Raw genomic sequence first — 23850 nt, forward strand, 5'->3', positions numbered from 1 at the left:
GAGTATTTTGCTTTTTTGAAACCCGACCTACGGTTCCAGATATACAGGCTTTTTTTATTTGGGGCTGATTTTTATGGTCTTTACCAAGGGGGTGGTGCTCACAGTATAGTAATGAAGAAGAGCTAAAAGACACGCCCCCGAGGATCTTGTGACAAATGTTCCTTTGATAAAGTGCATAAAATGGGCACTAAAAATAAAAGCCCACATCGTATGATGGAGTAAAAAATGAAAACAATACTTAGAAAATTAGTGGAAATTTTAAAAAAAAAGATCAAAATGGCCACTTTTGACCTGGTGATGTTTCCTCTTTAAGAAATATGTTTGTCATACACAGTATGTGATTTTCAATAAAAGCTCTGATACAAATTGCACGCTCCTTTCCTGGCTTATCTCTGAGAAGCAATAAGTGCCACGTCAGCTCATTAGTATGGCGCCATCAGCTGTCCACATTATCCAAACGTGATTCATGCCCCGTTCCCAGCACCGCTGAGCCTTCCGGCAGCCTCGTACACTAGGTGTATTCCCAGCCGTATACTTTTGACTGAAGGATTCAAGATATGTGAATGTATACATGGCCCAAAGGCTCACTATATAAAAAAGGAATACTCTATGTTATGCATTCATTTGGCTGGACGTCTCTGCGTAGAAAAATGCAGTCAATTATGCTATACTGTGCAGGGGGGAATAAAAAAAAAAAAAAAGGTATGTCAAGGTAAGCCAGGCCGACGGAGGCCAAAAATATGTACGTTTGGATATCACTCATCTCCAGGCAAAATATGAAAGAGGAGCAAACGGGCACACAGGTCTGCAGAAACTCAATATGTGGGGTGCACCAGAAGGTGTATATGGTGCGCACTAGGAGGACTGAGTGCATCATACCACCGGAGGAGAGGAGAATGCACTCACCTTATAGAGAAAGCTCTGAGCGTGGAAGTGAACCGTGTGCATGTCAACTTCATTCCCCATCCCCAGGAGATGCCAATTGGTTTTTTCACCTTCAGTCATAGTGAGGCCATGGAGATTGCCATAGATCTTTCCATTTATAGCTGTAATACAACAAATAAATCATTAGTGAAAAATATCCATCCATGCTCTGTCCAGACACTAAACTGGCAGGAGATGCAAGCTGCAGAACAGAGAGTGCAGCTCTGGAGTATAATACAGGAGGTAACTTAGGATCAGTACAGGATCAGTAATGTAATGTATGTACACAGTGACTGCACCAGCAGAATAGTGAGTGCAGCTCTGGAGTATAATACAGGAGGTAACTCAGGATCAGTACAGGATAAGTAATGTAATGTATGTACACAGTGACTGCACCAGCAGAATAGTGAGTGCAGCTCTGGAGTATAATACAGGATGTAACTCAGGATCAGTACAGGATAAGCAATGTAATGTATGTACACAGTGACTGCACCAGCAGAATAGTGAGTGCAGCTCTGGAGGATAATACAAGATGTAACCCAGGATCAGTACAGGATAAGTAATGTAATGTATGTACACAGTGACTGCACAGCAGAATAGTGAGTGCAGCTCTGGAGTATAATACAGGATGTAACTCAGGATCAGTAATGTAATGTATGTACACAGTGACTGCACAGCAGAATAGTGAGTGCAGCTCTGGAGTATAATACAAGATGTAACCCAGGATTAGTACAGGATAAGTAATGGAATGTATTTACACAGTGACTGCACCAGCAGAATAGTGAGTGCAGCTCTGGAGTATAATACAGGAGGTAACTCAGGATCAGTACAGGATCAGTAATGTAATGTATGTAGACAGTAACTGCACCAGCAGAATAGTGAGTGCAGCTCTGGGGTATAATACAGGATGTAACTCAGGATCAGTACAGGATTAGTAATGTAATGTATGTACACAGTGACTGCACCAGCAGAATAGTGAGTGCAGCTCTGGAGTAAAATACAGGATGTAACTCAGGATCAGTACAGGGTAAGTAATGTATGTACACAGTGACTGCACCAGTAGAATAGTGAGTTCAGCTCTGGGGTATAATACAGGATGTAACTCAGGGATCAGTACAGGATAAGTAATGTATGTATAGTGACTGCACCAGCAGAATAGCGAGTGCAGCTCTGGAGTATAATACAGGATCAGTACAGGATAAGTAATGTATGTACACAGTGACTGCACCAGCAGAATAGAGAGAGTGCAGCTCTGAAGGATGTAACTCAGGATTTGTGCAGCTTAAGTATTGTTATGTCTTTACAAAGGTATTTAAACTTTCGATGTAGATCCTTTCCTTACACAAGCTGTAATATAATTATTCTAAGGCAGAAAACTACTCACCATGGATTTTGTTGCTTTCTTCAAATTCCTCTGTCATGTTGATGGCTGCAGGGTCTTTATGAACATAAGTCTCGATATTGTCATCCAAATACCATGAGAGATTTTCATCAAACACCAAGAACAACAATGCAAATTCCCGAGCCACATCCTTCCTGCGGCCTTTGTTGTCCAGTACACCTTTCCTACAAGTCAGCAGTGGTCCTATCAGGCCACTGTACATGTCCTGCATCGGGGAGGGACAAAAATCACTTTGAATCAAGACAGTTTATATACAAATAATATAAAAAATATTCTAAAATAGACACTGAGCAGAATGGAGATTACAAGGGAAAAACCTACCTTGAGGATACCTGAGAATTGTACCTCAGGGGGTGGCAAAATTAAAAGGATTATTCCCATCTCCAAGATCCTATCTCAATATGTAGTAGGTGTAATAATAAAATAATAATAATAATAATAATATTAATAACTAGCTGTAGTACCCAGCGTTGCCTGGGATAGTAACTGTCTCTGTCCCAGTCTCTGTCTGTCTGCCTCTGTCTGCCTGTCTCTTTCGCCGTCTGTCTCTTTCGCCGTCTGTCTCTTTCGCCGTCTGTCTCTTTCGCCGTCTGTCTCTTTCGCCGTCTGTCTCTTTCGCCGTCTGTCTCTTTCGCCGTCTGTCTCTTTCGCCGTCTGTCTCTTTCGCCGTCTGTCTCTTTCGCCGTCTGTCTCTTTCGCCGTCTGTCTCTTTCGCCGTCTGTCTCTTTCGCCGTCTGTCTCTTTCGCCGTCTGTCTCTTTCGCCGTCTGTCTCTTTCGCCGTCTGTCTCTTTCGCCGTCTGTCTCTTTCGCCGTCTGTCTCTTTCGCCGTCTGTCTCTTTCGCCGTCTGTCTCTTTCGCCGTCTGTCTCTTTCGCCGTCTGTCTCTTTCGCCGTCTGTCTCTTTCGCCGTCTGTCTCTTTCGCCGTCTGTCTCTTTCGCCGTCTGTCTCTTTCGCCGTCTGTCTCTTTCGCCGTCTGTCTCTTTCGCCGTCTGTCTCTTTCGCCGTCTGTCTCTTTCGCCGTCTGTCTCTTTCGCCGTCTGTCTCTTTCGCCGTCTGTCTCTTTCGCCGTCTGTCTCTTTCGCCGTCTGTCTCTTTCGCCGTCTGTCTCTTTCGCCGTCTGTCTCTTTCGCCGTCTGTCTCTTTCGCCGTCTGTCTCTTTCGCCGTCTGTCTCTTTCGCCGTCTGTCTCTTTCGCCGTCTGTCTCTTTCGCCGTCTGTCTCTTTCGCCGTCTGTCTCTTTCGCCGTCTGTCTCTTTCGCCGTCTGTCTCTTTCGCCGTCTGTCTCTTTCGCCGTCTGTCTCTTTCGCCGTCTGTCTCTTTCGCCGTCTGTCTCTTTCGCCGTCTGTCTCTTTCGCCGTCTGTCTCTTTCGCCGTCTGTCTCTTTCGCCGTCTGTCTCTTTCGCCGTCTGTCTCTTTCGCCGTCTGTCTCTTTCGCCGTCTGTCTCTTTCGCCGTCTGTCTCTTTCGCCGTCTGTCTCTTTCGCCGTCTGTCTCTTTCGCCGTCTGTCTCTTTCGCCGTCTGTCTCTTTCGCCGTCTGTCTCTTTCGCCGTCTCTTTCCTTGTCCCTGTGTCTTGTCTGTCTGTCTCTCTCTGTCTCTTTCCCTGTCTGTCTCTGTCTCTTTCCCTCTCTGTCTCTCTGTTTCTTTCCCTGTCTCTGTCTGTCTCTTTCCCTGTCTCTGTCTGTCTCTTTCCCTGTCTCTGTCTGTCTCTTTCCCTGTCTCTCTGTCTGTCTCTTTCCCTGTCTCTTTCCCTGCCTCTCTGTCTGTCTCTTTCCCTGTCTGTCTCTTTGACTGTCTCTCTGTCTGTCTCTTTGACTGTCTCTCTGTCTGTCTCTTTGACTGTCTGTCTTTTTGACTGTCTGTCTTCTCTGTCTCCCTCTCTCTTTCTGTCTGTCTGTGTCTGTCTCTCCACCGATATCTTATTACCTCACACCATAAGCTTCTTATACTAAAAATGTATTTTGTTCCGATAGCAACTAATCACAGCTCCTATTAATAACCTGTAGCTCGCAGCTCTATTGACTTTAATGGAGGCAGGTTTTTTGGAGTGTAACTGTAAAGTGCGGGGTTAAATTTTCCCGTCAAAACAAAGTCTATGATGTTCCCTGAGTCACATGAGGAGCCTGTGCAAAATTTTGAGATTGTTAATGCGACGGTGCGGATTTCTTTAGCGGACATACATACACACACACACACACACACACACACACACACACATACACACACAGTTCGCTTTATATATTAGATGATATCAGCAAATACTTCCAATTAGAAATGTAGTATAGTTCTCCTGATTCACTATGCGTCTTACCTCATGTGCAGGTCATTGCAGGATCTTAGGTATCCATGGTTATGATCATGCATATAGCCACAGTTAGTTGCTTGTGGCCGTAACCATGGTTACCTAAGGTCCTGTAATGCCGTGCACATGAGGGAAGCAACATAGTGAATCAGGAGAACTATACTACATTTCTAAATGGAGGGATTTCATAATAGTAATAATAATAATAATAATAATATATTATTATTATTATTATTATTATTATTATTATAACTACACCTACTACAAATTAGGATAGGATCTTGGAGATGGGAATACCCCTTTAATTTTGCCACCCCCTGAGGTACAATTCTCTTGTATCCTCAAGGTAGGTTTTGCCTAAGTACCATTAGTTTAACCTCCGTTTTGCTCAATATCCATTTTAGATTTTTTATTATATTATTATTTAAATTAAATATGAATCATTTATTATTCACAGTCTGACAATAGCAACCACCAACTGTCTACTTTATCTGGGTATCAAAATGGGGGGGTGGGGGACCGTATGCCGGTTTTTAAAATTATTTATTCAATTAATTTTAAAACGTCACACGGAGTCCCTCGTATTTTGATACACAACCAAGATAAAGCTGACAGGTGGGGGCTGCAGCCTCCAGCTGTCTGCTATATCTGTGGTGGATATCAAAATATGAAACCCTACGCCATTTTTTTCCATTTATTTATTTTTACACCTCACTTTGGGGATGAGACAGCTACTGTGAGGGCAACCATCACAAACACCAGCACAGAGGGTGGGGGCACAGTCTGACTGCAACCAATCACAGATGCTGTCAGAGGGTGGGCGGGTGAAGCAGTGAATATTCATGAGATTTAATGAGCGGACCCGGAAACAGTGTGACAGCAGCGCGGAAAATTGGTAAGTGTAATTGTCCTGCTTCCTTTTGCAACCTCCTAACCCTTAATAAGACCATTTGATAACACTTAAGATTGACTTATATAGGGTTCGGCGTCCAGGGTCAAATTCAGGTCAACTCCGGACAGACCTGATGAACTCGAACATCTGCGGGTTCGCCCATTTCTAAAAGAGAGTACACTGCTTTTTCACGGTCTTAGAATTGTTAATATTGAAGGCAGCTAGAATTGGCCTTGACTGTTGAGAAAATACATCTTTGATGCCAACTCACACCTTCACCTTACATCAATTATTTAAGTATATAGCAGCACCTAAGACTGCATCTTTCTTCACTGTTGTAGCAGAAGAACTTTAGTCTTTTGAGGTCAGATGGATCATAGACCATGTTTAGTGGGTTAAAAGTCCTGGATCAGAGTTTTCTCCAATCACGGCTGTTGAACGGTCAATGGTCAGTAACAAAAGTCATAGCAATTTTATAGTGTATATAGTACCTTCATATAGTCTTCCTTGGAATAGTAGGCCCACGTTAAGCAGTCCGGGTCATTACTCCCTGGTCCTGATCGTTCTGGTACATTCCAATGATAGGTGCTTGTACCTCCTGAAAAAAAAAAACTAAGGGGTAAAAATGCAAAAAAGGAAGGGACAGGATTCTTCAAAACTGACAGATCTTAGTTAGGGTCAGACTGGCTCACTGGAGGGGCGGAGGATCTTCTGGTGGACCCAGTCCCTGGTATTGCATAGATATGACACGTGTTTCAATGATGCATTCACCACTCTCCTAGGTTTTCTAACTCTATCAAGCACTGTGATAAGAAGCCATCAAGAAGGAACAGCATTCTGGTGCATACCTCTGCAGTATGCAGCTAGCACAAGCACTGCTCTCCAATGTTGACATTTATATTTGTTATGTTTTAACCTAGATATATTGTTTAAAAGGGAAATTGGTTCAAAGTTTTTGATACAAGGAGTTTATACAACATATCCAGTGTCCTGGGTCAAAGGCTCTCAGAAATACTGAAGAAAATGAAAGGTAGTTCCAGCACTAAGGTTCATGGTTAAAATCTCGTCATTATTAGAAACTCACAAAAAGTCAAGAAGCAGAATAGCCACTACAAAAAAATCATACAAAATGGTCACATGAAAAAAATGGAGAACACGCTCTTAGCCAATATGTTTCGTATGCCAATCCTAAATTTTTTTTTTCATGGTATTTTCGAAAAGAAATATTTTTCACCAAGAATCTTGGAGCTGGATCTCCCCTTCGTTTTCTTCAGAAAGTGTTTGTCAGATGTTGACCCATGGCAGATACCGTTGAAAGAATGCATCAATGTAGAGAATTTTTTTCCATTCATTGAGGGAGTCTGTAGTTGAAAAGTCATACCAGATTTGATCCCATAAACAGAAATCCAGATCCCACTTATCATCATGTCACGCTGACGTAAGGTAACATCTGGTGTGTGGCACAAGAGAAATGGTGCGCCGGGGAAGATCTAAAGGTAAGCCTCGACGATAGGTAGAGGGTAGAGGGCATAGAGGTCACCACCTAACTCACATGTGGGTGATGGTTGAGCTCCCCAACGTCCCTTGCCAGGTCCTTCCGCCTGTGTGCGATCACATACCTAGGCCCTGGTTGACCCTGGACTTGCCCTGATCTTACTACTATTATAAAGGCAACACGAGTAAAGGGAGAAAAACAAGGGAAAACAGAAACAATAACAGAAACGCCAAAGTCTAATGAGAGGGACTCCACCGATCCTGCTGGAAAAAGAACCACAGCTCTCCAGAGACAACTTCTTCACAGGTCAGCATAGAATGAACTATAGCCGGCATGGGAGAGAGGAAGGAGTGGGTTTATATTGCAGAAGGGCGAGGCGGCAGATGAGATTAACAGCTACAAGTCAATCACAGCAGGATAGAAAAGAAACCTTAACCACTTGAGCACCAAATTGATTAAATACACTCCTACGCAGGATAAATGATGAGCAGGATTTAAAATGGATCTGCGGTCAACTAAATGCTGTGACCTTCTGAGCCAAGATTCCCCCGGTCTCAGCGGGGTGCGACACACTCGTGACAATCGATCAGTGATTTCTAATGTTACCTCATGGCATTTTCATCCAAAAGCCGAACCTTCACAGACCAACCATGAATGACAGATCCCTCAGGAGACATCTTTCTGAAATCCCTAATGCACGGCCATCTTTGGAATAAAGTATAATTCTCTGGAGCAGACGAGTACTGTACCGGCAAGTAGTCCTGTAGACCCAAGTTCTTAAAGAATATCCAGCAAAATTCAGCCCCATTTGGAGATATCTATGAAGTCAGTCACTTGCTCCCTGTCTGACTCTGTGCTTTAGTAATAATTCTACAATATCTGGGTTATTTTTAACTGAACATCTTGAGATGATGGGGGGAGGGGGGGGGGTCAAGAGCAGGGTTCTCCTTTCACTCACCTGGTAAAGTATTTTGGATCACACTTCCACCATCAAGATCTGCCACCTGAACACCATGAGCGTAGATGGAGTACGGTCGAGAGGCTTTGTTCTTAAACACGATAAGTATACTCTCTCCAACCTCTGCTCTTACAAATGGACCTATGACAAACAAAAAAAAACATAAAATTAGTATTTACATAAAAAAATATAAAATTATTTTTATTATTTACATATATGTTATTGTAATTTTCCACAGCCAACTAAAGCACACAGTCAGCTGCCATTTACTGCTTTCTGTAGCTCTTTTAGTCAACTTTGCAGTGTAGACTGTGACAGAATTAACAGAGTTATCTCATTATCATTACAAGTGAGGTGATATAATGACAGCTCTATTGCATTAAGTGGAGGTCAACATAAGATAACACTCCGGTCTCAAGGATAGGGCTATGCTACATCAATTCCTGGAGACTTTATTAAGGCCCAGTCACACACAACGACTTACCAGCGATCCCGACAATGATACGACCTGATAAGGATCGCTGGTAAGTCGCTGAGAGGTCGCTGGTGAGATGTCACACAATCAGGCCTTACTGTTATGATCCGGAACCATGGAAGACGACCATAACTCATTGGTAAAAGGTGACAAGAGCATTGGCAACTAATCTGGCCGCCATCCCCTTACTAACCATCAACACTAGAAGTAGCCGAGGGGTGAACTAACATCCTGTGCACCGCGAACCCAGCCAGAGAACTAGCTAGACTAAAGGAAGGAAAGATGAATAACTCTCTGCCTCAGAAAATAGACAAAGAATAGCAAGCCCCCCACATTCAAAGACTGTGGTGATATAGGAAAACACAATACACAGATAGATGATAGGTTTTAGCAAAAGGTGAGGCCCCCCACTGACTAAAATAGGAAAGGACAGGAAAGGGGCTGGTGGTGGCCAGAGAAAAACCTTGCAAAATTCCAAATTCCTGATAGTACAAAAAGGCCCTCAGATTGCACAATCTGCACTCCGTCCTATACCAGGCGCTCTTATCATACCAATGAACAGAAAACAAGAATCATTACAAATTCAAAAAGCCACAAACACATGGACTTATAGGAGCTATACTCCAAACAAAACTGCAGGGAGTTTCCCAGCTAAGCAACTGAGAGGGAAAATCCCTGCATACAAATAAACTGAACACAAGCCCAGCAAAAGACAAACTCAGATAAGAGTAAAAGACAAACAACAAATAAAGAGCAAAGCACTTATCTGGGGTAGATGTGGTGTGGAGCAGAATGAAGCAGGCTGGTGAACAAAGAACAACTGACATCCGGCATAGCTTGCCATCAGACCAGGATTTAAATAAGCAGAGTTAGCAATGGAAACGCCCATTGCTCAACACACCTGGTCTATGTCCAAACCATTCCAGGCCACAAGAGGGAGCCTCCCAGCAGCCAAAGCATATCTGACATTCACAACACCTTACCAACGACACAGTAACGATACAGGTCGCAGTAGCGACCTGTATAACGATCTCGGCGGTCATTGGGACCCTGTCACACAGCGTCAAACACAACGATGCGTCCTGCCCAGCAGGACATCGCCTTTGAAGAAAATGGTCTGGACCACTCTGCAACGATTAGCGATCTCACAGCAGGGGCCTGATCGCTGGTAGGTGTCACACATAACGAGATCGCTGATGAGATCGTTGCTGCGTCACAGAAACCGTGACTCAGCAGTGATCTCATTAGCGATCTCGTTGTGCGTGACGGGGCCTTTACTCTATGGACCCTTTTCTAAAAAAATTCTCTTTCACTGAATTACATAATTATTATTAATTATGTGTGGCTTAAAAAAAGCTCCTACAAAGCCTTTACTATCAATGTGTTGTTCTTTTTTCACATTAATCGATGGGAAAAGATAAACCCACTTTGGTCTCCATCTATGAATGTCTTCTTGCCTGAAAATTCCCCTAGAATATTTGATAACCTTTCTAGGTAGACCTGGGGCAGGGTTAACAAATATCATCCTAGTGTCTGTGCAATTTTATAAATCCTCTGGAAAAATCACAGGTAATTATCAATCTATTACGAAGCTGGATAATAAAAATGTGGTATTATTGCAGCTCAAAGAGGTAATGGGAACATACAGTCTCTTAAGATTGAAATGGCAAACTTACTGTCTACTATTATACCTTGGATTTGATCCAGCAGCCTCCTGTGCTATAGTTAGTTTCCTTCTCCACTGAGCCACAGTCTGGTTCGGTAGTTATCTTGGTTCTGAACACTTTGTTTGCGTGTTCATTGCCTTTCTGCCAACAGGTGTTTCCAATGTTGTAGTTCAGCCTGCGTTATCACCCTGTGGGTGTAACTAATTTAACCCTTCCCAGGCTTGCTTTTCCTGTTGGGGATATTTTTGAAGGGGACCCTGCTTGGAACTACAGTCTGTCTGCCTTGTGTTTCTCCTAGGCGATTACCACTTTTGTTTTACTTTTACTCTGCACCTTCCACCTGGTTTCCTTAGGAGGTGTGTGGAACCCCTGATGGCCGCTTACGAAGCAAAGGTCTGAGTGGTCATCCATTTGGGGTTGTTTCAGTCTGCATAGCAGCCTTTAGGGACTGTGCAACTGGGACCTCTAATCTGTACAAGAACCAGGCGGGTCAGGTGTAATAATTTTAAGTAAGACCTAATTTTACATTGTATTCCACGTGTGCACATCAGTACACCTAACAAAGTGATGCTGCAGTTTATTCTACTTATTGGTGGACTTCCCATTGAAATACACTGATGGCCCATCTTAAGGATAGGCGCTTTTTAAGTGTTTTGTTTTTTTAAAGATTTTTTTGTGTTACCCATGATTTCCAGGTGCTCCTCCTCTGCAGATCTCTTCTTTGGTTCTGTGAAGTGTCCGTCCGTGTATTCCCTATAAACCACTTTTTTGTATTTAGATCCTATGCGGTCCTCACCCGTACTAACAAATATGTGACCCGGGCTACAGGAATAGAAGATATGATATAATGAAAAATATTATACTACCTTGGATATATCAAAAACAATTAGTAAACTAACAAATATAGAAGACAAGTTAAAAAAATAAAACCACACAGTAATAGAAGAGCACAGACCATGTACAGTTCTAATGTGACTTCATTATCGGCCCATAGACCACAATAGGTAAATTTGATGCTTCACCAAACCAGGGCAAAGCCTTTACATTGAAGCACAAATTGAGAGATTAAAGCGCTTTTTTTTCCTGAGCACAAGTATGGAAAAGACAACTATGCTCAGAAGAGATGAAGGGAAAGGACAGGATAATAATCAATAAGATGGATATAAGAGGAAAATCAGCAACAAGATGAAGAGATGAATAGATAGATAGGAGATAAATAGTAACAATGTGGTTGTAGGATAGCAAGGAACAGGGGGTTCCTAAACTGTCCCTCACGCTATGGGACCCTAGGCTATCCCTCACTTTCAGATTACCCCTGATGGTGGAGATGCCGGAGTCCCGTGCCATATTATTCAGTTGACCAAAACTAATCTGTCCCTCATTCCATCAGGGAAGGAAGGGGCAGGAGTATGATGGCAACACATATTAAGACAGACAGGGAAAACCCAAAACTTAGATACACTGCAAACTCACAGGAACAAACAGTAAGAAACTAAGGAGAAAAGCAAAAGAAGTAAGGCAGCAACAAAAGGATAACAAGTGTTAACACCACAACTGCTCACATCAATGACGTACTACAGCCACCAGTAAGTGTGGATCACAACACCTCACCAGACCAGTATAGTGTAGCTATAGCTGGCATTAAAGGAAGTGTCCAGCCAGCATATATAGGAGGGGAGTGAATGTGACTGGCTCCCCCACAGCATGTGATCAAAGGAGACTAACAAGCAGCACGGTGAAGATTAACTTTTGCTAGCCTGCCTATGAACTTCAAGTCTGTGGGTTAATGCCTGAGTTTGCCTGGGCTGATAACATACATCAGAAAAGTTAGCAGGCAAAGTGCCAGAATCTGTAGTCTCCACAGATATTGACGCCACCATGATAGTCGGCGAAGTTTGTAAAACCTACTTGTGACCTAGATGGATAGATAGATAGATAGATAGATAGGAAGGAACGGCATTCACCAGGTTTTTGCTGTGAAGGGTACGGTTTATTTCCAAACGTGGAGGTTACATGTGCGGTGGGGGCTGGTGGGGAGGGAGAGCATGCCGGACATGTGGCGCCCTGGACTAGCCAGGTCGTCACAGGTAACACACACACACCCCCACCCCCACTAGACAGTAACATTAGCCAAACACAAAACCCTTGTTGCCTCCCTCCAGTGTCTGATGTCCACACCAGGTGGGGCGGAGCCAAGCGGTTGGCCCCGCCCACCGAGGAGTTCACAGGCCTGGAGGCGGGAAAAGTGACAGTTTAGTTCAGGAGGCTGAAGTGAGAGGAGTAAAGTGGAGAGTGTCTGGGTTTGTGGCCCAGGCACTGACAACAAGGTTGGCAGACGGTGGTGGCCGTCTGTAGGAGTGGTGGATTGACGCAGAACCATAGGACCGGGGTCGGGCGGTGGCCCGCCGGTACAGACTGGGGAGCGAAGTGAAGCCAGCATACACAGGCAGGGCCATCGGACCCCGACTAGGCTTGGAGTCGCTGTCAACAGTCAAATCCGAGTGTGACAGGAACCCCAGGGGTTTCCTAACAACCAAAGACCCGTTAGAAGGCAATCGTCCGCACCGTGAGGGTATATAGCTACCGCCAAAGGCTAGAGACCCAAGGGCAAACAGGCTCCTCCGGCATCCATACACCGGGGAGCGGACTACCGTTGGGGACCCATCGTAGTCAAGACAGTACACAATGGTGCAGGGAAAGACAGCCGCCATCACCTGTCCGGGGAAAGACACTGCAGCCGGCTGCGGGACCCGTCCATCCAGCCGTTTGGTTTACCGAGGACTTTGTGCATCTCTTGCTGAGTGAGTACACCCGCGCCATCCGGCACCGCGCCGCGCTGTCCCTGCAACCCTGCACCTCACCAACCCTGCCTCCCCGTCACACCACCGGGCCCCGGGACCACCGACCCCTACCCACGGAGGGGGAAAACAACATCCCAGCTGCTCCCTACCATCGCTCCTGGGATCCCCGTCACCAGCAGCGGTGGTGCCCATCTTCACCACAACCCGTGGGTGGCGTCACGGACTAAATCCCCAAACCAACCACCCCCTTTTCACTCACGGGCGAGGAGCGCCGCTCGAGTCCCCGGATCCGGCCCACCCCTCGACCCACCGAGCAGCAGCTGCAGCAGCGCCGGACTCGAGCGTTAGCGAGTGCAGCGCCCTGCCGACCGCGACAACTTGGCGTTACGAACAGGATTGAACTCATCTACTTACCAGTAGAAGTGCGGCTTGTGGTCTCCGCCGGCGGCGTCCGGCCGAAAAATTTGAAGCGCCGCCATCTTTGGCGCGAAAATTTCCCGCTCGAGCGTCTTCCCCGAGCAGGGAAGGCGTGAAAAGCGAAGCCCCACCCCCAAAGCGGAAGTGCTAAAGAGAACCAAGGGGGGACGGGAAAAAGATGTCTGCGCCCGACAGAGCCGTTGGAGGAGCGGCGGCCGCAGCCGCGGCGGCATGTAACTAGCGCTGCAGCGTGCAGGGACGCCAGGACTCTGCTGAAACACGTTCCTGGATCCAACCGCAAGATGTGCCAGGAGCTCTAGGCCCAAGTCCACTTCATGCTGGCGAAATGGACGTCGGAGATGAAGGGCCTGGCCGCAACCGTTTGGGCATCCGAAGTGGAGGTGGTCTCAGAGGAGCGGGTAAGCGACCTACGCCCCTATGTCTCTGAGGGATCAGTCGATACGGCTGAGGGGCCCGACCTGCTGCCGTCCACCACGCTATCTCCCTCACTGCCCATGCCCGCGGCCAACGCCCCGACCGACCCGTTACCCGTCACCGGTAGCGGAGCCCGCAGCGTCTGAGGGAGAGGGCCCGGACCTGCAACCCCTGGGCCTTACCTTTGTCACCGCCCTGGCACCCATCCCGGCTTCCATCCCGACTGCGACGGAGATGACGACAGCCCCGGCAGTCCGCCCGGCCGCAGCGGAGGCGATCCTCGACCAGAGGCCAGCACCGCAAGTCCCGTCAACCGCTCCCAGACCCCAGGCCTCGGCTGAGGCACGGCGGGGATGCAGCTGCCAGGAGCCAGAGCAGGCCACGTCACAGCGGGGTCCCTCATTATCGAAGGTACCGGCGGTCGTAGCCGGCAAGGAGGAACTCTGTCTGGGCCCATCCCCCACACCGCCTGAACCGGAGCAAGCAGAAGGTGCTCCACACCGGGAGCGGCAGCAACGGCAGCTGTGCCGCGGGATTGCTGTTTAATGATGAGCAAAAGAGCAGTTGTCCCCGTTGGGACCTTTAGCACTGTTACAGATGTGAGTGAATAAAAATTAATCAAACCGAAAAATCACCTGATTACCGTCCAAAAAGAGAACCGTCCCCGTTGGGACTGGAGTAGTCCTTGTTAGTTAACACCCCCCATACCCACATGAGAAACTCCTCATGGACATGGCCAAGAACTGGCAGGCCACCCACGAACTGGTGGGCTTGTAAATAGTATTGTGGAATGGAAACCGTTGCCGCCTCCGGAGAGGCAGATTGGAGGAAGGGCCCCCAGCAGAGCAGGCTGGGGCCCGGCCACCACCAGGACCGGTGGCCATCCTCTGGGGGTCAGGGGTCCCCCTTGGACGTGGGGTCCCCTGAAGTGAGAGTCGGGTGCGAGTAACCGTACCCGTTCCCGCTCGGGCAGCCTGAACCTGGACTGGGGTCAAGGGGTGCTGCCCACTTCTTAGGGGCAGCATCAGGGCTAGGTTGCTTAGGTGGGAGAGTGGAAGACATCCGTCCGTCCGTCTGTGATTAAAAATGTTTACATGTGCAACGTTTAAAGTGACCAGAAGAATGCTTATGTTTTATATGTTTACTGTTGAAAAATAAAACCAGTGATGGACGGGCAGCCCGCGGACGGTCTGCATTTCACCAAGGGGGAATGTGGCGCCCTGGACTAGCCAGGTCGTCACAGGTAACATACACACACCTCCACCCCCACTAGACAGTAACATTAGCCAAACACAAAACCCTTGTTACCTCCCTCCAGGGTCTGATGTCCACACCAGGTGGGGCGGAGCCAAGCGGTTGGCTCCGCCCACCGAGGAGTTCACAGGCCTGGAGGCGGGAAAAGTGACAGTTTAGTTCAGGAGGCTGAAGTGAGAGGAGTAAAGTGGAGAATTTCTGGGTTTGTGGCCCAGGCACTGACAAGGTTGGCAGACAGTGGTGGCCGTCTGCAGGAGTGGTGGATCGACGCAGAACCATAGGACCGGGGTCGGGCGGTGGCCCGCCGGTACCGACCGGGGAGCGAAGTGAAGCCAGCACACACAGGCAGGGCCATCGGACCCAGACTAGGCTTGGAGTCGCCGTCAACAGTCAAATCCGAGTGTGACTGGAACCCCAGGGGTTTCCTAACAACCAAAGTCCCGTTAGAAGGCAACCGTCCGCACCGTGAGGGTATACAGCTACCGCCAAAGGCTAGAGACCCAAGGGCCAGCGCCTGCGGGCAAACGGGCTCCTCCGGCATCCATACACCTGGGAGCGGACTACCGTTGGGGACCCATCATAGTCAAGACAGTATACAATGGTGCAAAGAAAGACAGCCGCCATCACCTGTCCAGGGAGAGACACTGCAGCCGGCTGCGGGACCTGTCCATCCAGCCGTTTGGTTTACCGAGGACTTTGTGCATCTCTTGCTGAGTGAGTACACCTGTGCCATCCGGCACCGCGCCGCGCTGTCCCTGCAACCCTGCACCTCACCTACCCTGCCTCCCCGTCACACCACCAGGCCCCGGGGCCACCAACCCCTACCCATGGAGGGGGAAAACAACATCCCAGCTGCTCCCTACTATCGCTCCCGGGATCCCCGTCACCAGCAGCGGTGGTGCCCATCTTCACCACAACCCTTGGGTGGCGTCACGGACTAAATCCCCAAACCAACCACTCCCTTTTCACTCACAGGCGAGGAGCGCCGCTCGAGTCCCCGGATCCGGCCCACCGCTCGAGCCACCGAGCAGCAGCCGCAGCAGCGCCAGACCAGAGCGTTAGCGAGCGCAGCGCCCCGCCGCCCGCGACAGACACGTCAGACGACGGCAGAGACCAGCTGAAGCACTGTGTAAGTGCGAAACGGACGTCGTCTGACGTGTCCGGCATGCTCTCCCTCCCCACCAGCCCCCACCGCACACGTAACCTCCACGTTTGGAAATAAACCGTACACTGCACAGCAAAAACCTGGTGAGTGCCGTTCCTTCCAATACTGGATTATACCTTGTCTCCTCGTATATGTGCACCCCAGAGCAGCACTGATTTAAGCCTGTATGTTTCAGACTTCACCTTATGGACATGTTTGTTGCTGAGTAGCGCCCTGATCCCTCCTTTCACCATTGAGATAGATAGATAGATAGATATAGATAGAGGGATAGATAGATAGATAGATAGATAGAGGGATAGATAGATAGATAGATCCAAAAACAAGAGGGATAGAGAGAGGTGAACTCCCAGTAACAAGATAGATATAGAAAAAAATAAGATAAATGGAGGATGACCTTTATCAAGATGGATATATAGGGTGGAAGACAAAAAGATGCATGGGGAGGGGTGGACAATCAGCGACTAGCATGACCAATGACAGAATGGATAGATAAGAAATAAAGATCAACTTCAAGGTGACAACTAATACCAAACCAAATCAAAAAACAGCACCAGCACAAGAAAAATGAAAAGAAGAGCACAGCCACCAACAATAGATGTGAGAAGACAAAAAACAACCAGATGACCAACAACAAGTCAGAAGAAAACAATCAACACATGACTAATAACAAGAAGAGGACGAGTAACAACAAGATGGATATCAAAATGAGAATGACCAGCCACACGGTGGAGAAAAGGATAACCATCCACATGACAGAAAAGGACGACCAGTACAAGACGAATGGAGAGTGGAGGACGACTAACAAGGTATAAAGTGAGAGGCAGGCAACCAAGAGAAATATGAATGATGAGATCAAGATTAACAAAATATAAAAGAGGACGAACATCACGAGATGGAAGGAGAAGAGGACATCCTGGAACATGGTGCATAGTGAGAAGAAGATTAGTGAGAAAATGAATGACATGAATAGAAGTGTAAAAATCCGAATAGAAGGATGAACTTTCTGAAGAAACACTGTCCACTGTTACCAGCAGCTGACGTTAACTTAATAGTAACTGTGTACCACCGGGCAAGGGAATGCATGGAGTGCGGCACAACACAGAGGGAAAAACCAGGGAAGATATAGGAGGAAGGCCCTGGCGATAAGGAGAGATGTAAAAGGGTCACTACCAAACACTCACCTCTGACTAATCCCTGAGCGCCCTAACGTCCCTTGACGGGTCTTTCCTCCCCCATGGAATCACGTACCTTGGCCCTCACTGACCTTAACCTTACTCTGACTAGTGTGTTGGTCAGCGAGACACTAGTCCCACTACTACAATAAAACAACACAAGGAAGGTAAGACAAATGGGTGGGAGAAGACATAACAAAAAATACTCCTAGGTTTCTTTAGCAGGAAACTCCACAGCTAATACTGAAATGACACCTCAGCTTCTCCAGAGCCAGGCTCCTAGAAAGTGGTCATTCTAACAGATCTATCACCAGCATGGAGTAAAGCCAGGAGTGGGTCAATATAGTTGAAGGGAATGATGACAAGATGCCACAGCTGTGATTAAGGCTATGAGTAATCTCTAACAGAAAGGAAAGAGCCATTAACCCTTTCAGCATCAAATGAAAGTAAATCTACTCCAACACAACCTGTGTGTAACCTGTGGATGTGACACACCCGTGACAGCCTGGCTATATACAGAACATACCTCTCATGGACATGTTCTGTAATGTTGTGCTTTTCGAGCTCCCAGGATCTATCGGGGGAGTAATCCCACTCCGTTTCCTCCGCAGCAATAAAGTAAGTTCTCATAGCGCCATACTGGTGCTCATCCGCGATGGAGTGGTCACATGACTGCACCGTGTATGTGTGTTTCATCCCACTGATATAGTGATCCATTGTCTGGCAGCCAAGTTCAAATATGCCTGAAGAATAAGGACAGGGGTGTTTTCATTTTGTCTCAAAAATAATAAAAATTACTACAAAATCAATTTCATGACGATAGTCTGAAACTCTTAACTATCAGCGACATGTAAGGCTCTGTGCGCACTAGAAATGTGAAGTTTCTCAAGAAAATTTCTTGAGAAACTTCTGGGAGTGGAAGATTTCCGCACCTGCGGAAAAATCCGCGGCAAAAACGCATGCGGATTTGCCGCGGATTTGCCGCGGATTTGCCGCAGGTTGGTCCCTGCGGTTTTTTCAGGCTGTAAACTGGAGTTAGATATAAATAAAGCATGTTGAAAAATAGATAGATAGATAGAAGGATGGATGGATATAGATAGATAGATAGATAGAATGATGGATATAGATAGATAGATAGAATGATGGATATAGATAGATAGATATTAACAGCTTTAATTTGTGATGTATGTGATTCCCCCCCCCACAGTATTTGTGACAGAGTAGTGACACTGTGGGACCTCGGATCTGAGATCTCACAGGGTCACTGCCGGCTGGTGCTGTCACGCTTACCGCTGACGAGGTCGTGTGAGGACACACAAGATCCCGCGAGCGGTAATGTGAGCAGCGTGGGAAATGCCCTGGAGTAACCCGTGCAGCCTCGTACAGCTGTATTGATCATTCTGCCTCCGACGTCGCTGGATGCAAGCGTCGCCAGACCTCCGGTATGGAAGTACTTCGGACCTGGATGTTTGGGGGGGCCGTGTTACTAGGGCTCAAAGAGGGGGCTGTATTTTATTTAACATAAAGGCATTTAGGTGTGTGTGTGTGTGTTTATTTTCTATCACGGCACGATTAGTGATGGCGTGTCATAGATGCTGCCATTACTAATTGTGGACTTAGCGGCAGCTATGGGCTGCCGTTAACTCATTCATTACCCCGTAGCCACAGCAACCGGGAAGGGCCGGTGACACGCCGGGACTGTGGCATCTGATGGATGCCACGGTCTCGAGGCAGCGCTGGCTGATATTCTCGGCTGCGGGAGGAGGGGGGGCAATAACCATAGCCCTCGTCCTCCCCAGCCTGTGAATACCAGCCCCCCGCTGTGTGTTTACCTTGGTCGGGCGGTACAAATACAGCGGAGCTCACGCTTTTTTTTTTTTTTAATACGGGTCAGTGTAATGTATGGTGGGTGCATTGTATACTTAAAAATTCGATTAATTTTTTAACATCTAGGGTCATTCTGTTGTACCACGACATTTTCAATAGAAAATGTCGGAACTTCCTCATCCGCTCTGACATCACTTCCCTGCAATCCGCATGGAAGGAAGGAACATTCCCGCAGGAAAATCGCGGCCATTCCGGTGGTATACCGCACATCAATGCTACCTGCGGTATACCCCCGGAATTTCTGCGGAAATAATGAACATGCTCATTTTCTCAAGAAATTTTCTCGAGAAATTCTTCTCAAGGAAATTTCTTGAGAAAAATCCGCACAGTGCGCACAGCTATTTTTTTTTATCATAGGATTTGCTGGGAAATGTCTGCACAAAGATTGCAGACATTTCTCAAGATATTTCTGCAGCAAATCCGCGGGTAAATCCGCAGGCAAAACGGCCTAGTGCGCACAGAGCCTAAGATCTAAGGGATATACATGATTCTAAATTCACACAATGCCAAAAAAGTAAGCAATTAATGAACCTCAATATTCTTCTGCCCTATGTCACCATACAAGGAGGTTTAGATATTAGACGCTGCGGAAATTAAAAAAAAAAGTACAGTAGATGGGTCAGGTCCACTATCTGCAGGCAGCGGAGGATAGTCATGCAGACCCGGAGCTCGGGAATACATCAATCTATGTCTGGACAGGGCTTTATCCATACACAGCGCTCGGGCTGAAAATATGGATATGGTGGTGTGAACAGAGACTATACAAGCGGGCAGTAGTCTCATCACAATACAGGACTGAAGTATAGAAACTACAGTAATATAGCCGCAACCTCAGCTCCTCCGAATAATTGTCAGATCTAAGAGCACATGGGTCCGTCATACATGGATTTTCACTTCTGAGGGAAGTTCACATAAATGCAAAAACTGTTAAGTAAATGATGCTAAATATATATATATATATATATATATATATATATATATATATATATATATATATATATATATTTTAACTCTGTTTAATTACATCTAGTCACCTACAAAAATAAAAAGAGGGAACATAATGGTTACTGTTATAATTAGTAATATTATTATCATTATTATGTATTAATAATTATTATATATTACTAATTATAACTAGCAATTAATCCATGATATATTATTAATAATTAGAACAGTGACAATGAAATAATAATAATAAAACAAGTTTTAAATAATAATAATTAATAATGATATTCATTATTTAATAATGTTTACTGCTATAATTAGTAATACTATTATTTATTACTAATAATTGTATTACTAATTATAACAGTAACAATTAATATATTAATAACAATAATAATGTTATTACTAATATAACTGTTTTTATTAATTAATAATGATATTTAATAACGGTCACTGCTATAATTAGTAATATTATCATATTTATTAATAATAATGATATTAATACTATTTATAACTGTAAACATTATTAAATATCAATATTAATTATTATTCCTTAAAATTATTAATAATAATAATAATAATGGTTAAAAATGGTATTATTAATTAATGGTTACTGTTATAATTAGTATATTATTATTATTATTATTATTATTATTATATGAATTAATGGTTACTGCTATAATTAGTAATATTATTATTATTAATAATGATATTACTACTAATTATAACAGTAACCATTAATAATATTATGACTAATTATAACAGTAACCATTATTATCATCATTATTATTATAATATTATTAACAGAAACAATTTTTAATCAATAATAATGGTACTAATTATAGCAGTAACCATTATTAAATAATACCAACATTAATTATTATTCATTAAAATTGTTACTGTTCAGAATTATAACAGTAACATTATTATTATTATTATTAATAAATAATGGTTACTGTTATAATTAGTAACATAATATTATTATTATTTATTATTGTTATTATTACTATTAAATGAATTAATGGTACCTGCTATAATTAGTAATATTATCATTATTAATAATAATGATATTACCACTACTTATAACAGTAACCATTCATAATATTGTTATTACTAATTATAACAGTAACCATATCATTATTATTATTTTATTAACAGTAACAATTTTTAATCAATAATTAATAATGGTATTATTAAATAATGGTTAATGCTATTCGTAATATTGTTATATTTTTAATAAATAATACTATCATATTTATATTATATTAATAAATACCAATAATCTGAATAATAAAATAATGATAATAATAATAATAATAATAATAATAATAATAATAATAATAATAATAATAATAATAATAATAATAATAATAATAATTTACATATTTTCCCGCTAAGGCAGCGTTCTCGTATGTGGCTTTTGTAGATTTTTGGTGTGTCATCCATCCTATGAAATCTACTACAAGTTACAGTACCAGAAACATAAATGGGATTTTGAATAATCAGAATCCAATGCAAAATATTTTTGTATTGTAGATATAAGAGGTTGTTATGGATTTATTCACTTGGAAGGTATCAGACTTGTTTGGACATATACTCGCCATATTTGGCCATCATTTCTGATCAGTGAAGTCCACCCCCATGATGACCCCCACAAAAATCAATGAAATTAAGTGGTAGAAGCGTTCCCAGGAGTTTCCAGCAAAGTGTCATCCACATATGTTCTGCTGATAGGTGGGATCCTGACCTTGGGACCCCTCCTATCAGGCATATACTTGTGCGGAGCCTCCGCGCGGTGACATCACTCACCTGCCTGGTCCGGCTGCATGGACGCCGTCACTGAGGTGTGCGGGAACAGGCTGACTGTGTCTCTGGTCGTCCCTCCCAGGCTCAGAGTATTCCCCTGAAAGTAGATCCCATGTATGTCAATCTCGGTGCCCAGGCCTAGCAGATGCCAGGACACGTTGTCCCCCCGACACATCTGGAGACCCGGGAGGTCGCCAAACATGAATCCATTGATAGCTGCGGAGGAAAGGTAAAAGCCTGGTCATACAATGTTCGGCTCCCAACGTCTCCCTCTCTTCGAATATTATTTCTCTCACCAATTTTTTTAAGGTTTCTCCATTTTTTATACACTTTAAATTTAGCTCGGTAAGTATATAGAATATTGCTCCTGCTTTAACACTTTTTTTTTTTTTTATTATCCGGGTGTCCCAACTTGAACTGTAACATGGACTTCCCAGAGAAGTCTGTCTGGGACCCCCGATCAGCATTACAGTTCGGGTTCGATCATCACTACACATAACCACTGCAATATAAAAAAAGGGTATTGCAATATCTAATATGTACAGCAGGTGGCGATAAAGTCCACTTAAAAAAAAAGATTGACTTGACCCTGATCTAGTAGTCATATTGGCAGTCTGTGGTCACTGGACCAAAACTCCTGCTACCGCTCCTCTTTAAATTAATACTGGATATAAGAAAACAAAAAGCGCAAGAATAGGGTATTATCTGTGAGATATGGTGAACCTGCGATTAAGGTTTTGCTCACCTGGGGAGGGGGTTATGTCAGACACAACCACTGGGAAGAATCTTGGAAACACGGCTGCTGCAGACCCCAGTATCAAAGATACTTTGTGATCGCAAATAGGGGTGGAAAGGGTTAAGTTGATGCGCTGCTGTGCAATAAATATGAATGCTGGATCTTTGATATGTGACTTTATTCAATGCGTTTCAGAGCAACCTCCTTCATCAGGATCATCACATTTCCTGTGTGATGATCCTGATTAAGGAGGTTTCTGCGAAACACATTGAATAAAGTGATATCGAAGATCCAGTATATTAAATAAATATATTTATTTAATATACTGGATCTTTGATATATGACTTTATTCAATGCGTTTCGCAGCAACCTCCTTCATTCGCAGCAACTTCCTGATGAAGGAGGTTGCTGCGAAACACATTGAATAAACTCATATCAAAGATCCAGTATATTAAATAAATACATATATTTTTATTTATTTATTTAATATACTGGATCTTCGACATATGTCTTTATTCAATGCGTTTCACAGCAACCTCCTTCATCAGGATCATCACACAGGAAATGTGATGATCCTGATGAAGGCGGTTCTCCGAAACGCATGGAATAAAATCATATCGAAGCTCTAGCATTCATCTTTATTGCACAGCACCGCGGCAATAAAAAAATATTAATTGATAAATAAAATATAATATAAAATATAAAAAAAATAATAATTTATGTACCAAATGGGTAAAAAAAAAAAAACTGTAAAAAAAGGAATTGGCATGCTGTAGTTTAAAAAAGAAAGATGGAGGAAAAAAAAGTACCATGTGAATGAGATTTTTGATATCACATTTATTGTGCGGTCATTATAATATGCTGCATTTTTTTCCCCATGAAAAACACACGAGAAACGGTAAAAACCTGTATGTCTGAAATAGCTCTAAAGCCCGTTACACACGCTTCAATATATCTCACAATCCGTCGTCGGGGTCAAGTTGTAAGTGACGCACATCCGGCATCGTTTGTGAGGTATCTGCGTGTGACACCTACGTGCGATCAGGATTGAACGCAAAACCGTTGATCGCAAACACATCGTATCATTCTCTAGAATTGAGCGTTTTGTTGCACGAACCT

At 44.4% G+C, this 23850-nt stretch overlaps 1 protein-coding gene across 1 annotated transcript in view; it reads right to left on the reverse strand.

The window, feature by feature from the left end:
* HEPHL1 (hephaestin like 1) overlaps positions 1-23850 on the reverse strand; it is a 107046-nt gene that overhangs the window by 15009 nt on the left and 68187 nt on the right. The window contains exons 11-17 of the mRNA XM_075337496.1: positions 21999-22211; positions 17884-18100; positions 10796-10935; positions 7972-8112; positions 6010-6116; positions 2309-2531; positions 907-1046 (exon numbers count right to left, since the gene is read on the reverse strand). Of these exons, the coding sequence (XP_075193611.1) occupies positions 907-1046; positions 2309-2531; positions 6010-6116; positions 7972-8112; positions 10796-10935; positions 17884-18100; positions 21999-22211 (1181 nt within the window). The remainder of the gene's footprint in view (positions 1-906; positions 1047-2308; positions 2532-6009; positions 6117-7971; positions 8113-10795; positions 10936-17883; positions 18101-21998; positions 22212-23850) is intronic.

The sequence above is a fragment of the Anomaloglossus baeobatrachus genome, chromosome 2, assembly GCF_048569485.1.
Source record: "Anomaloglossus baeobatrachus isolate aAnoBae1 chromosome 2, aAnoBae1.hap1, whole genome shotgun sequence".
NCBI lineage: Eukaryota > Metazoa > Chordata > Amphibia > Anura > Aromobatidae > Anomaloglossus > Anomaloglossus baeobatrachus.